The sequence below is a fragment of the Trichoderma asperellum genome, chromosome 6, assembly GCF_020647865.1.
Source record: "Trichoderma asperellum chromosome 6, complete sequence".
Lineage (NCBI taxonomy): Eukaryota > Fungi > Ascomycota > Sordariomycetes > Hypocreales > Hypocreaceae > Trichoderma > Trichoderma asperellum.
In genome coordinates, this window is record NC_089420.1 from 847,726 (window position 1) to 862,267 (window position 14,542).

The window sequence follows — 14,542 nt, forward strand, 5'->3', positions numbered from 1 at the left end:
GTATAATCGCCATCCGCGCTTATACAAGCATATATCTTACGATAGACACACCCTGACATCCCGCACTGCATCACCTGCGTCTTTGACGTCCTCCAAGCCCTGTACGTCCCTGCTCTGCCTCCACTTCTTCTGTATCTCTCGATGTTGCAGTTTCTGCCCTTGACCCTGGATGGTCTCAGCCTCCACGCGCGTGAGCGCTGGTGTCTTTGTATCGGGCATCAGCGCCTCGATGGGTCTTTTAGCGAGACCACTCACACACTTTCATATTCGCCCAAGAACGGCAAGGACCGTGCAAATAAGTCGCTCGTCCATGCATTCAATACTTCTCATTCGTTATAGTCCATATTATATTCAGGGTTATGATGGATGGCTCGTTATCCACCATGGGCCAGGCCCTTCTCATCCTGGGTCCTGCGAGACCGTCGCCGTTGGAAGAGGGGAACAAGGGAACAGAGACTGATCTTCCTCTCACTTATATAAATGGTGGTGCGCTCGGCCTCTTCCTCGGGTTGGACAAGCAGAGATTCTCAACAGCACGCTCCAAACGCAGTGCCGTGCTCTTCTTTAACTTTCCTCTTACATCAATGCTCCTCACTGCCCACCATCCACTGCTTCATCATTTGAGGAACACCCTCCTGCACTTGTCATTACAGACTACATACACATCCACACACACATAGATCTATCTACATCTATCCAGCCGGAGTCATGGAGACTTCAAGTCTTCACACAGACTATGCTGCCATGCAGTATGGCCCCAAGATCGCATGCCCCTTTCCAACAGTCACCTCATCTTTTTACCACTATGCCACATCTTTCCCTGAAAATATTGCCCTCCATGATCTGTCTGGTGCAACCACCCAGCAGATCACATACCGCCAACTCGCTATTCGGGCTCAGGCACTTGCCACAAAGCTCCGTAGCCTTGGTGTTCGTCCCCACCATCGGGTTCCTCTCGTTGTTAAAAGGAGCTCTGAGATGGTGGTGGGCATCTGGGCTATCCTGTCCTGTGGTGCACAATATGTTCCTCTTGATGGAGGTGTTGTTCCTGACTCGACCATCCGGCACGTTTTTGAACAATCTGGCGGCAACATTATCTGCTGTTTAACGTCTACTGTCCGCCGGATTCGAGATCTCTGCCCTAACGCCACTCCAGTCATCATTGAGCAGCAAGACCTTGACAGTATGCCGCATGATGAGAAATGGGTGGATTTAGCCACTTCAGATAGCGGATGTTACATCATTTACACATCTGGTACGGCACTTCTCACGCAGCTGCGCTTCAAATTCTCTTCTTCTCCCTCTCACTGGCAGCAGCTGAAAACTAACATTTGCAAAATTAGGCACAACTGGCAAACCCAAAGGGGTTGATGTGACACATAAAAATGTTGCTAATCTTGTTTGTATGTCTCCCGGTAACTTGGGTATTCAACCAGGCAATCGGGTGGGACAAGTGCTCAACATTAGCTTTGACATGGGTATGTTGCTCCCTGGGGTCGTCTTCACCTCTCTTCTAATTGCCGCTGTGGATCAATTTTCATGTTGCTAATAATCGAGTACAGCCGCCTGGGAGATCTTTGCGTGTCTATGCAATGGAGGTACCCTTGTCATCCGGGGTTCTAGATGGGAGCCCGCTATTGAGCTGGTGAGTACTAAAGGGAGACTGGATCACACCGAATCGATGAAGATTTATTTGAGAAATTGGACTAACACTGGGAAAACCTCAATTCAGCTCGATACTTTGATTTGCACACCTACCATCTTGTCTAAATACCCTCCTACCAAGTATCCTAACATCAAAGTCGCCGCCACAGCTGGCGAGCCCACATCACAAGAGTAAAGCCACCCTCCAACAACATCTGACTCGGAGTCTTCATTCTAACGCTGTCTCTTAGTCTTGCTGATCTGTGGGCTAAACACGCAACTTACTGGAACTGCTGCGGCCCCACGGAGACGACCATTGTCAACACCATGCAGAAGCACATTGTTGGGGATGGCTTGTCCATCGGTCGCCCTACCCCCAATAACAACGTCTACATCCTCGATGACAATGGAAATCCCGTGCCAGTAGGTGAACCTGGGACCATGTGGGCCGGCGGATATGGCGTGTCTCGCGGCTACGTTGGCCTCGAGGCCAAGACAAAGGAGTCTTACATTCCAGATCCATTTACCAATGACGGGTGAGTTCTCTTAAGGGAGTGATCCTCGAGCTTCTTTTCTGCCCGGGACCTATTCGCTCAGACCTCCAAGAAGCGCAGCAACATTTGACTCACTTATTTTGTCTCACAATAATAGATCCAAAATGTATTGTACCGGGGACTTGGGCCAGTGGCGGCCGGACGGCTCCATCGAAATCTTGGGTCGCGCTGACGACCAGGTCAAAGTCAAAGTGAGTCTCCATCAATACGCATATCTTCCTCCTGAGGCTGTTGCCATGGTGCTGTATTGAGGAACGGAATCTAATTTACTGCTGTAACTAGGGCTTCCGCGTTGAGCTGGATGGCGTTTCCTCATCAATGGCCGCTGCGCCAGGTGTCACCCGTGCATGCGCCCTCCTTATCGACGGAGAGATTCACGGTTTTGTGGTCCCGTCCAACCAGGATACCGGAGCCATTCTAGAGCACACTCGTAGACTTCAACCATACTATGCTGTGCCGTCTAATATTCATTTGCTAGATGAATTCCCTACAACCGCCAATGGCAAGATTGACAAGAAATCTCTCCGTATGCTGGCTACTGGACCAGCTTCCCCTACCATTTCGGAATCATCAACCGTTTTCAGCACAACAATTCAATCAGCAACTCTCCCAAAAGCAGACAGTGGCAAATCGAGCCCCTTGTTTGGCTTTCGGTCTGTGTCTTCGGCCTCGTCTCTCACTGCCGCTTCCACCGAAGAAAACGAAGCCAAGGTTGAAGAAGAGATTGACCTATCTCGCGATGTTCCTGAAAAGAAGTGGCCTAAACCGTGGAGAGGCCTCAGAAAGCGTATTCTCATTGTTTATCGAGTTCTCTTCAGCCTTGTCAGCTTCATCAATATCGGAGTGCTCATTGCCGTTCTTGTTCTCCGCCCTAGAGTGGAATGGCTTGCAACCATAACAGCTGCTAACCTTGTCGCCGGTGTCCTTATCCGCCAAGATGTCGTCATCAACATTCTCTACACTACGTTCTGCTCTGTTCCCAAATCGTTTCCACTTTGGATTCGCCGGCGTTGCGCAAAGATCTACCATCTCGGCGGGATCCACTCTGGTGCCGGTATCTGTGCCACTGCATGGCTCGTCGCATCTACCATTCAAGCTACCGTTGCTCGCTTCCAGCTAGACGGGCCTCCATCAAGGGCTTCTCTAGCAAACCTAGTCGTCTCGTGGCTACTTTGTGCTCTCTGCTGCTTTATTGTAGCGGCTGCGTGGCCTCCTTTTAGAAAGGCCAATCACGACATGTTTGAGAAGATGCACCGCTTTCTCGGATGGTCTGCACTTGCGCTTTTCTGGGCCAAGACTGTTGTCTCCGTTTACGACTCTACACCAGCTGGTGAGGATTTCGGGCTTGCCTTGGCCAAGACTCCAGCCCTTTGGATGCTTAGCGTGGCCACCTTTAGCGTTGCCTTCTCTTGGTTCTTCCTCCGCAAGGTCAAGGTCAACGCCGAGCCGCTGTCAGAGCATGCCGTCCGCTTGCACTTTGACTATACAGTTCCTGTGAATGGTAGCTTTACGCGAATCTCCCACCGTCCGCTCTTCGAGTGGCACTCTTTTGCGACGATCCCAGCCCCACAGCCAGACCTCGAAGCGGGCATTCCGGCAGGCTATTCTCTTGTGGTATCCAATGCTGGCGATTGGACCAAGTCGTGCATTCGGAATCCTCCCACTAGCATCTGGGTACGTGGTCTCCCGGCATGCGGAGTCATGCGCATTGCCACGCTGTTTAATCGCGTTGTCGTGATTGCCACGGGATCTGGTATTGGCCCCATGCTAGGTCATATCGGCCACCCAAGCTGTCCCACTCAGCTCATCTGGTCAACCCCATCTCCCGAAAAAACGTTTGGTAAGAAAGTCATCAACACTATCAAAGGGTCCATCCCTGGCGCGATCATCCACGACACCCGAACCCAGGGCCGGCCCGACCTTGTTCGCATGGGTTATAACATGGTCAAGGAGTTTAACGCCGAAGCCGTTATCATCATTGCCAATGAAAAAATCACTAAAAAGGTCGTATATGGCCTAGAGACTCGAGGTGTTCCCGCTTTTGGCGCCATTTGGGACAGTTGAGTGAAGACAGAGCTGGTCCAATGCATGTCTCAGTCAGTAGTTCGAAGGAGCATGGTGGCATATCCCCCGCTGTTGACATTTTTATTCTTACATTCACTGCACAATACTTGGCTTGTGTCTTATATTACTTGAATTTTGGTGTTCTGGGGGAGTGGCAAAGCAATGTTTTTTTTTATCCCCTCTCTTTTCTTGTCAATATTGGAGTGCGCAATCGTTTATATGTAGTGGAGGTCTTTGTTCATCGATTTTAGGTTGGATTTTACTGATTATGGTTCATGTTACACAAAAATTAGTTGTGGTATATTTAAAAGTTATGCTCCAATTGAAGGTTACAATATATTCAGCTCATTTATGACGTGGTGCCTTGTATTTTTGGCGTTACCTTGGGGCTGCCTGCCGTATCAAGATGCAAGATCGTGTATAAGGCGATACTCCAGTCACCCAGTATACCAGACTTACCATCGACACTGTGCGATAAAGTCTCTTTTTCCCGAGGGCCGCCCCGCAAACAATGGCTCGGTTCCGCCCCATCTATCCGGAAGAGGGGAAACAAAAATCTGTAGCTGATAAAGCCCCACAGGTGGCTCCGGATCCGAATCCTTTGAAGGAGGCTGATAGGTAGGTTCAAGGGGTGTCTGATCAACGACGTGCGTTTTTTATCAGATGATGGAGAGGCCTCTAGGACGCTGAGCTAGACCAATGTCAGAGTTGCGGTCTGAATAACAGAATTGCTAAGCCCGCTATGGAGATGTGTGAGGCAGAAGAGCTGCTTCCCCTCTCCTGCGAGCAGGGGATACCATGCCATGCTAAGGCTGCATGTCTCTGTTTTGTTTGCTCTTTTCAGCTGTGATGAGAGTATTGTTGCCCGATAAGAAGCTGGATTCGGAATTGAGGTGGTGACACTTGTGCGAGCTATCGGATGATGAGCAAGCGTGGTTTGAAGAGGGGACCCGAATGGCGGCGGCGGCTATTTGCTCTTTGATGGACTGGTTATGGTGGGGAGAGCCCTGAATGATGAGATTGGACTTGGGTTCATGCGTTTTTGGCTTTAACATTGTATTTTTGTTTGTAGTAATCGTATAGCACATTTCATAGTATCAAGTCTGGCTGGTGATTACAACTCTGGGCTCAGATGGAGTCTCAAGGTATCAAGCATTACATTACTGTTCAGCTGCAAATAACAAAAGCTAGGGCATAGAACACAATACTATTATCTCATTCACTAGTGTCAAGATTGAAATATGACTGATCGGAAAAAGAGAGGAGGAGGAGTAGGAACAGCTAGATAGCCCTCAGTTGACCCTAAAGACTGTAAATGTCTTACCCGTGACGTTATTCATTTTTCTTAGCTTTACGGGCGCTTAAATTTAGTTACAAGAGAGAATCCTTGTTTGGCCACGGTTCGTGAATCGCATGCTCTCATGGGCCAGGGCTAAGCCTCCCGAAAACTCCATTACTTACCGCAAACCCACTTGGAATCTCAGCCGTGGCGATCATGCTAGAGAGGGGAAACAAGGCTTTGCGATGTGATTAGTTCCTGTGAAATGGATAAAATAGCGCAGGAATGTCCTAAAACGTGGGCTTGTTGCTCGTCCGGCGCCTGTCATTTTACAACAATGGCATTCTCAGCTACCCACCGCTTGTGGGGGTCCACGCTTACAAGGATTGTGGCAAGGCAATTTAACAAGCGTTGTAGATCCTTGGGGGCGATGTTGGGAGATCTCATGCAACTTGAGCTGCATACTAGTAATAGCATTTTTATTTTTATTTTTCTATTCGGACCCTGTGATATTTTAGCATCCATTGTTAAGTCGGGCTTGTTGTGTCGGATCCGCCGGCATGTTGAGAGACAAGTCTGAATCAAAATCGTGTAGAGAAGTGACTCTAGCTATCATTTTTCACCTTGTCGATCATTCAATTGATAGCTGAAAGCTTTCTCTCACAGGTCACGCCGCGTGGTATCGTGTGTACATACTAGCTCTGGTGGACAAGGGATGCCTGCAAGATGCTAGGGAAGAATGGGATACTCACCTGACGATGACGATCCCTGGTAAGGCTTGGATCATGCCATTTTATCGGCAGAGGAAAAAAAAGAGATGGGTTAATTCGGCTCTTGTCTACTAGTAGTAGTTATAACTAAAAAGCCCGCTGCACCAGGGAAGCGAGCAGGGGCAGTGATAGAGCACGTTTCTCCGCGCCTTAGCGCCCACTTGGCTGAGCCCAGAATGTGCCCACCATGGAAGTAGCAGTAGACTATTTCCACTATGTGAACATGCCGGCGGCACTGGAGGAGGTTTGGGGGCCAATATCGGACACAAGGAGATTTTGAGCGAGTCAAGCAGTGGTGTATAGCGACAGGCATTTAGAGAGGTTGCAGATGATACAGACACGCCTACATGTGCTCAGGCTGCATGGGTTCGCCGCCCGTTGTTACTAAACCTGGAAGACCATGCCCCCATCGAGATCAAGGCGAAGTGCCGAGTAGCGTGGCATAAACCGACAGTCAGTTTAGATAAGCCAAGGAGGGGAAGCAGGTTGGGGCTTGGCGATGAGGCTGAGACAAAGATGGTCATAGTATGCCAGCTTGTCAAGGTTGTTGGGCTAGAGCACCGGTACAATGGGCGCATTTTTGCATCATCACAAGACTTATCAAGGTTTGCGTTGAGCAGCGTGATGCGGCAGTTGAGTTGGAGTTGAGCAGAATTGGCTAACATCATGATGCCACTCCAAAAATGTCGCCGTGAACTGAGACTGTCTTAGAAGACAATGCATCGCGATCCACTGAGACATGAGGCTCTAGTATGTGACGTGAAGCAGCTGATGGTGGTGGGATAGAGCTGAGTGTGCTCGTTTGAGAAGTCGGTAGAGAGAATTATGGACATAGTGGAGGATAGTTGTGTTAATGAGACGAGTTACTATGTCGTTTAAAAGTCTTTGAGAAGAGAAGCCACCAGAAGGGCATCATAGTCCGAATAAGGCAAGAAGCTGAAGTTTACGGAACCGGTCCTTAAGATAACTCCCGTATACCGTAATGCCGTAAACACGTGATTTTGCGCGCTGCTAAATTCGGATTACGGACATTATAATGACACCCGAACTACCGTAAACTTCCTCCTTGAGCGTGGCTTCTGAAAGGGTGAACAAGGCTGCTTGTAATTTTTTTCTCTACAATCATTTAATTGGTCTTTTAGTGAATCGATCACAACATCAAAGTTTTTTACAAATCTTTGTGCAGTTATGGATGGTGATTCAGCAGCTCAGGCCAATGGAACCGGCATCACGACTCGGTCCTCTGAAATCGGCCCCGGGAGCCGTCCGGCAGATGCGGAGCCGCCGAAAACCCGGGCCTGTGCCAACTGTGCCCGGCTAAAGATGAAATGTCGATGGCCGGCATCCGGCGCGGGCCACTTGCAGGATACCAGCTGTATCCGGTATGTGGTTGTGTGAGAAACGAATGTGTATGGATGGATCTGATGCTGACTTGGCATGCGCTGGCGATCTAGATGCGGCCGCATGAAGATTCCCTGCCATGTGCCGGCGCCGGTACAGCGAAAGAAGAGGGGGAAATCGACGTATGTCATCATCATATTGCCAATTTGAACCATTGGTCTTCTCCTTCTTCTGCTTACTTATCGTCTACAGACGTGTGGCTCAGCTGGAGAGGAAGATTGACAGCTTGGTGTCAATGATTGCGTCTACTCAGAAACTGCAAAATTCACCTCCTTTAACTCCTGAGAGTCACGATACAATCGTAGTGGGCGATGTGTCAAACATACCTCTATCACAGCCACTGCAAGATGCAGTGCAGAAATCACGGTCAACCCAAGCTGCCTCCAAAGTTCCTCACTTCCCACTCTCTATCCCCTCTGACTCTTCAACAACGTTTCAGTTGATCCCGGGCTTTAGCTTCAGTCTAGAAGAAGCTCATTCATACTTTAACATCTACCGGCGTGAGTTCATGCCCAATTATCCTTTCGTCATCATTCCGGAAGATATGGATCCACGTAATTTATATGCAACATCGCGATGTCTCTTCTGGACGATTATGGCTGCCGTGGCTCCCCAATCGACGGCAACTCAGCAGGGTGTGGAGAATTGGTTCCGTCAGTACATTGCCGATAGGATGGTTGTAAAGCAAGAGAAGAACTTGGCACTTCTGCAAGCTATCCTTATTCATCTAGCTTGGTAAGATTCTAGAAACTTAATCTCTCGCCAAATGCTAGGTTGGCCATGCTGAGAGTATCACAACGATAGGGCCGATTTCCATTTCTACATGAGAACAGAGGCGACAAACTTCATGCATTTGGCCACTGCATTGGCTATGGACCTGAAGCTGGACAAGTCACCGGAAACTACCAGATTACATCCCAAATCTCTGTTGGGAGAAGCCTGGGCGACACTCAACAAAAATGCGCCAAAAGTTAGGTGCCATACTGCCGATGAGAAACGGGCTGTTCTGGGACTTTATCATGCTACGTCACTGTAAGAGCCCTTCATTTTGTCGAGTTTTGTGGATTTATACTTTCATTTGCTAACTGGTGTTTGTACTAACGAGTTACAGCATCTCTGCCTTGTTCAAACGCGGAACTACCTTTCCTTGGAACAACTACCTTTCACAGTGCTGCGAATCGATAGCTGAGTCTTCTCTAGATTCAGATACGTTTCTAGTGGCACTGGTCAGGATGCAGCGCGTCGCTGATCGTGCTTACAGCATGCTGCCTGGGTTTGACGTGGTTGACACTGGATCTAGTGCCTACTTGTCTCCCATGGATATGGTTATTAACAATGTTCGCCGAGAGCTCTACGAATTTATCTGCATGCAGCCTGAAAGTGTTAAGAACAAACGTAAGTTCTATCTATATATCTAAAGCCATATTTCGATGTCCGCCACTAACTAGCCGTTACCAAAGACATATTCAAGGCGTATTACCATGTGACTCTGATGCGCCTTGCCGAGCCAGCCATCCCTGCGCAGTCTCCTATTATCGTTGAAATGGGCTCTTTACATCCAGAGCCGCTGCAACGTTTTGATACCATTTGGAAATGCCTACTTGCCGCTGTCGATTTCTTCGATGCCATTTTGTCTATTCACCCTAACGAGTTACCTGGCCTACCTGCCTCAGTTACAGGATTACTAGCCTTTGCCATCGTTACTAGCTCTCGGCTGCTCCTCTTGGATCCATCTATAGACTGGCAACCTATCATGGCCCGGAGAAAGCTCGACTTTGCCGACGTAACGAAGCGTCTGAGCGAGAGGTTTGAAGAAGCAGATACTTGGGCCAAAGAAGCTGGCCGTAGACGGCGCCTGTTAGACGGAGGCGATGCCCAGTTTTGCAGACTGAGTTTCAAGCTTCGGTGGATTCGACAGTGGTATCTGTCACGAATACCCCTAGAGCAGCAGCCGCCAATGTCTGAAATGCAGCAGCCTGCTGGCGAGTTGCTTCAGGACTCGGATGCTGTGTTCTGGCAGGAGTATGAGTTTGAAGATGCGCTCTGGCCGGATTTTATGACGACGTATAATCCAAACTTTGCGGCGGTGCCATGACTGAGACGTGATACGTTTAGTGGCGTTGCATAAGATGTGAGATATGGCAGGATGAGAGAGATAGCAGGGGGTTGTTATATAGATACCCGGATATAATTCATTAAAAGCCCATAGACTACGATTTTCATGAGAATTTTCTCATATTTCTTTATACTTATTTGTTGAATTGACACTTTTCATATAAGGACAAGTGCATTTGTCACTGGATCTAGGGCCGAGTACAGCCCTTTACTGTGCCTGCCTTTGCGACTTATATCAAACCAATAGCCGTTTAATTTATGTATCTAATTTATAAATATGATCTTTATTATAGGAAGATTTTACCAACTCAACCAGAAGAGCGCCCCTTTTAGCGCAATAGTTTACCATCTTGATTCGTTCATACATGTATACTTCATTAGAAGTCTCTCTTTGGTCAGGAACATCTTCCAGCCGTTTAGCAACAAGCTTTTAATTTGAAGCATGCGCTTTATATTGTCCGAAATAACCCGAATATCCTGCATAAGCAATGTCGATTCGCCGCCTCTATAAATCTCTGTAAATCGGCGATCGACCCCTATTTCCACGATCGTGGCGACGATACCACTCATCACATATCGAAATCTTCCATCGATCGGCGCATCGATATTCGCAAAACCGCATCAGCACGAGGCATGGATTGGTCAATCACCTTCCTCAAAAGGAGACTTCAGCCCAATCTAATCGCGACGGCCGATTGAGGGTGTTTCGTACTGCGGATCCCCTTCTCCACTTCACATGGCAAGCGAAATAGTGAGTTGCCTGTGCCCTGGGAAGTGACAAGGTACCCTTGAAAGAGCGATTCCGGGACTTCCAGCTATCCTAGGACAGAGCAATCAGCTAGAGTCGTCATCATAACAATTAACAGCGATTAGGAAAGGAATATTTAATTTCTTCTTTTTTTTTAATTAGCTAATGGATATCATTGTGCTAGAAGTATTCATAGCTTTATCTCAAACGCTCAAACCGACCCTCCAAGTCATACCCACATAATACCTAGTAGTAAATTCACATTCGCAACGCCCATGTCTGATAAAAAAAAAAGTAATAGAATAAAATAGTATTCTTGCGTATTAAAACGAAGAATGAGAGAATGGAAGAGTAAAAGAATAACCATTTCCTAGTCCATGTACTTGTCCCACAATAACATAATTATTTTCGCTTTAGAAGATGCGATATATAGTCCTAGACCGAATATTGACCTGTTTTGATGGTGCGTGTAATTGCGTGTTTAGTTGCTGCCGGCCTCAATAGTGCTAGCCATATCAAAGGATCTCCTCTCCTTGATGAATTTAGGCCAAGTGTTTGTCAGAACCAGGTACTTGATGCTTAGTTCGGCGTCGTCAAACACATTCTCACTGAACTCGGGAGGGACTTCGCCCCAGTAGCGAACAATATTGAGGGTGCTCCCAGAGTCAACACGGTGGGGAGTGTCATCGAAGGGAGTGCAAGGATCGGTGCTGGCGCTGCGTTCGCTGCCGCAGATGACACGTGCGGCGTGTTCAAACACGACTTGGAGGCTCTTGAAGTCTGTGGAGGAGAGGTTGATCTGGAACTCGGCGTGAGTCGCACTGATAAATTCGACGTAGATCTTGAGCGCGCTTTCGAAGCACTCGCGGGGCAACTCTTTGACAGATAGACCCTCGTCCTTTTCTGATGATTTGCCAGCGGGGAAGTAGGTGGCCTTCCATTCCTTGACACTTGTGAGGAAAGCAATGTTCTCTCCTGAAAAGTCTCGAAGGGCCGAGAATTGCTGCAGCGGCTCGGGATTCTTGCACAGTGTATGTTCAAGGGCCTCCATGGTTAAGATGCTTCCGCTAGAGCTGTGGTTGGTGTGAACAGAGGCTGCTCCCATTCGCCATGAGGACCTTGTCGAGTCTGAGTTGATGGATTTGTCGGCGCCGCTGAATCCCTTCTTTCGTGACTCCCAGCGGGCGATGGAGTTTAGAGTTTCTTGAGTCAGACCTTGTTGCTTGAAAACTTCGATGATGGGTACAAAGACGGTGAAGATTTCGAGCAGCATAATGGAGACGGCGATCCTAAGGCCTCAAGTCAGATGGATGCCAACACTTGGGTTTTAAGGCTTCCAACTTACCACTGTGGAGGAATGAAGTAGTTGTTGACGGGCTCCATTGCAGGAACGTACAAGGCAATCAGCCACATGGGTGCAGCGTGAAGACTGTTGAGGATGTTAGTGAGTAACCTAGCAAACGCTCATCGGGATAACATACTTGGAGATACAGCAAGCAATTGTTTGGAATCTCCATCCTTGAGTGTCGCGGAGTTTACGCGCACGGAAGAGGATGTAAGGAGCAACAACCCAGGCCCAGAACATTTGCCAAAAGATAGAGGGCCACCACTCCCAGCCACGGCCCTGAGCCGCCTTTCGCTCCATGCTGTTGCCGTGGACTTCAGTGCCAGCGATACCAAAGGAGTCGTGAAACTTGCGGGAGATGAGAAACATGAAGATTGTGATAAGTGCCTAATGTTCAGTTAGCTAATGGTGCTTAGGCTCGAAGCAATTCGCTTACGTGAAGGGCCATGCCAGTAAAAACCAGGATAAGTGTTCGGCGGCTGTAATCCAACTGTTTCCATCGGCCCAGAAGATTTCCACGGGCCACAGGTAGGGCCGGAGTTTGAGTCCTTTGAATGAACTTCTTCTGGGCGTCGGCAACATAGAGGAATCTGCTGTTGGCGGCGTGGAACAGAGCAATTCCAAAGGGGAACCAGATGCCCATGATCCAAAACTCAGCGACTTCAGGCATCAACGCCCCATACCAGTAGCCAAGTTGAACAGCAATCCAGTACGCATGCATCAGACTTATCGCTGCAAAGGATAGCGGCAAGCCTCTGATCCTCAGAATGGGCATCTCGCGTCGAATCCAGAGGAAGGTCATGCCGCCAAAGAGGACGACAGTCCAAGTGATGGCGAAGACTATCCAGAAGATGCCCACAGCACCGAGCCGAAGCTCGGGCTTGGTATCTTTTGTGATACCAAACTCTGAACCCATTGCTTTGAAGCCTTGGTCGTTATATCAACAAGAGGAGAAACATAAACCGAAGGTATGAGACAAGAAAAGATTGGTGAATACTGAGATAATAGGAAGGGAAAAACGTCCTGAAAAAGAATAATAGATGCTAAGGAGAAAAAGGAGCGAACGGCTGTCCAACACAACAGGCGTGTGACAAGGGAAGCCAACGGGGATTTATGTACTCGACAACTGACGAGGGCTGCCAATGGAAGGGGGGCAACATGAAAACCTCGTGGCAGGTGGAGGAGTAAGTCATAAATAGGGAAAGGAAAAAGAAAGAAAAGGGTTGTATCGAGATACAAAACTTCCCTGTGCCTGTCTCTCCTTGTGTTCCTGGGCAACAGGAAGAAAGGAAAAAAGCTCCGACACACGTGTGGGTGGGAACAAGACCTTCTCGAACTAAGTGGCGGCTAGCAAACGCCCGTTTGTATTTTGCTTTTCCATGTCGATCATGATGAGAACGGGGTATAGCGGCTAAGAAGTTGCCAGGAAAAAAAAAAGGAGCCAAGAAGGGCTAGGATCCCTCTCCCCCAGGACACATGCAAGAAGTTTAGGAAAAAAAGGTCAACTGCCGTTGTGAACGCCTCTTTTTTTTTTCTCTCTCTCCATGGGTTACCGAGTTAAAGCGGGCTCCCTTTACAAGGGTCGTGCATAGGGCCCCAACGCAAGGTCTGAAGCAGCACCACTATTCGAGGGAGGTCTCGGAGACCGCACAGTTGCAGAGTTGCTCCCTGCGTTTAAGACTGTTGTTGTGGTTTTTTGCCGGCCCTTGGACGAGGTACAATGCGTGTCTGTGAAGAAACAGCATTGCCAACTACGGCAATTAGGAATGCTATGCTATCGGTCACTTTTTTCTTCTTTTCGGTCAAAGTCATGCTGTGATTGTCATGGTCCTTTATTGGTTGATTCTGCTGGTCGAGTCTCAACGTGTCCAAGATATCGATCAGCCACCAGTTGTGGGAACTGTGAGACATACAAGGGTGGCCCCCTCTGCGTCACGCTGCCACGCCCTCGCTTGTCAATGGACGTTTACAAGGTACAGATAACTATCGTGCCAGTTCAGTTCAGAACTACGTAGATGGCACTCGAATGTGCAGCTTCGCTCTTCTAGTTGGCAATTTAAGATTTGATCGTCACGACTGGCTTGGACAACCACTCTTAGCGTGCTCCAACCACGTAGATGAGAGCTGAGGCCAAGCAAGGAACCAGTGGAACTCAGATCCCAGGCCTGGTTAAAGCTGAACGCAAAATACCTAGACTAACACGCTGCTGTGCCTGGTCCGGTAGAGCGCCACTAGCAAGGATCTCCATCTTAGCGCAGGTGTGAAAAGCTCTGAGCAGCCACGCAAAGGCGATGGCCGCGGTGCGACAGTGCGGGCCGAGTGTCCGCTAAGAAACCTTGTCGGCTGTCCAGCTCAGGTTGAGCGCGCTGAAGCTATACCGCATGAGTGGTGATGCTGGTTTATCATAGTATCATGGCGTCCTCTGGGCGAAGCGTTAGTCTGGCTGCATGACGTGCAACCAGCAGGCGATAAGGTTGATCGCAGTCATTGATCAGAGGTAATGGGTGATGAGAATACTAAATGAGATCGATCACTTTTCTGGCATCCTGTCCGGGATGCTCGACAGGGCGTCTTCAGCCTCGCTCGTATTAGCCTGCTTGCATCCGCTCTCATCCTGGCATA

General features: G+C 48.7%; 4 protein-coding genes across 4 annotated transcripts; 3 read left to right on the forward strand and 1 right to left on the reverse strand.

Annotated features, from left to right (window-relative positions):
* Nucleotides 1-359: 359 nt before the first annotated feature.
* Nucleotides 360-680, forward strand: TrAFT101_009741 (uncharacterized protein; the record flags this gene model as incomplete). The annotated part of the gene is made up of 1 exon (XM_066128747.1): nt 360-680. The coding sequence occupies one exon, from the start codon at nt 360-362 to the stop codon at nt 678-680; it is 321 nt and encodes a 106-aa protein (XP_065984868.1).
* A 28-nt stretch (nt 681-708) lies between these two features.
* Nucleotides 709-4,262, forward strand: TrAFT101_009742 (uncharacterized protein; the record flags this gene model as incomplete). The annotated part of the gene is made up of 7 exons (XM_024900102.2): nt 709-1,255; nt 1,344-1,478; nt 1,563-1,645; nt 1,733-1,836; nt 1,896-2,180; nt 2,296-2,389; nt 2,481-4,262. The coding sequence occupies 7 exons, from the start codon at nt 709-711 to the stop codon at nt 4,260-4,262; spliced, it is 3,030 nt and encodes a 1,009-aa protein (XP_024761326.2).
* Nucleotides 4,263-7,451: 3,189 nt separating this feature from the next.
* Nucleotides 7,452-9,992, forward strand: TrAFT101_009743 (uncharacterized protein). The gene is made up of 6 exons (XM_024900000.2): nt 7,452-7,693; nt 7,766-7,834; nt 7,905-8,447; nt 8,517-8,744; nt 8,824-9,107; nt 9,173-9,992. The coding sequence occupies exons 1-6, from the start codon at nt 7,500-7,502 to the stop codon at nt 9,805-9,807; spliced, it is 1,953 nt and encodes a 650-aa protein (XP_024761325.1). The 5' UTR covers nt 7,452-7,499; the 3' UTR covers nt 9,808-9,992.
* A 700-nt stretch (nt 9,993-10,692) lies between these two features.
* On the reverse strand, nt 10,693-13,663 carry TrAFT101_009744 (uncharacterized protein). The gene is made up of 4 exons (XM_024909774.2): nt 12,357-13,663; nt 12,057-12,307; nt 11,921-12,004; nt 10,693-11,864 (listed from the first exon to the last, which is right to left on the reverse strand). The coding sequence occupies exons 1-4, from the start codon at nt 12,834-12,836 to the stop codon at nt 11,057-11,059; spliced, it is 1,623 nt and encodes a 540-aa protein (XP_024761324.2). The 5' UTR covers nt 12,837-13,663; the 3' UTR covers nt 10,693-11,056.
* Nucleotides 13,664-14,542: the final 879 nt, after the last annotated feature.

Bases quoted from the DNA above. Each gene is read 5' to 3' on its own strand.
- TrAFT101_009743 (XM_024900000.2), top strand. From the start codon at position 7,500: ATGGATGGTGATTCAGCAGCTCAGGCCAATGGAACCGGCATCACGACT. The intron at 8,745-8,823 runs GTAAGAGCCCTT...AACGAGTTACAG, and splicing joins CTTTATCATGCTACGTCACT to CATCTCTGCCTTGTTCAAAC. The intron at 9,108-9,172 runs GTAAGTTCTATC...CCGTTACCAAAG, and splicing joins TGAAAGTGTTAAGAACAAAC to ACATATTCAAGGCGTATTAC.
- TrAFT101_009744 (XM_024909774.2), bottom strand. From the start codon at position 12,836: ATGGGTTCAGAGTTTGGTATCACAAAAGATACCAAGCCCGAGCTTCGG. The intron at 12,308-12,356 runs GTAAGCGAATTG...ACTGAACATTAG, and splicing joins TTACTGGCATGGCCCTTCAC to GCACTTATCACAATCTTCAT. The intron at 11,865-11,920 runs GTAAGTTGGAAG...TTGAGGCCTTAG, and splicing joins TACTTCATTCCTCCACAGTG to GATCGCCGTCTCCATTATGC.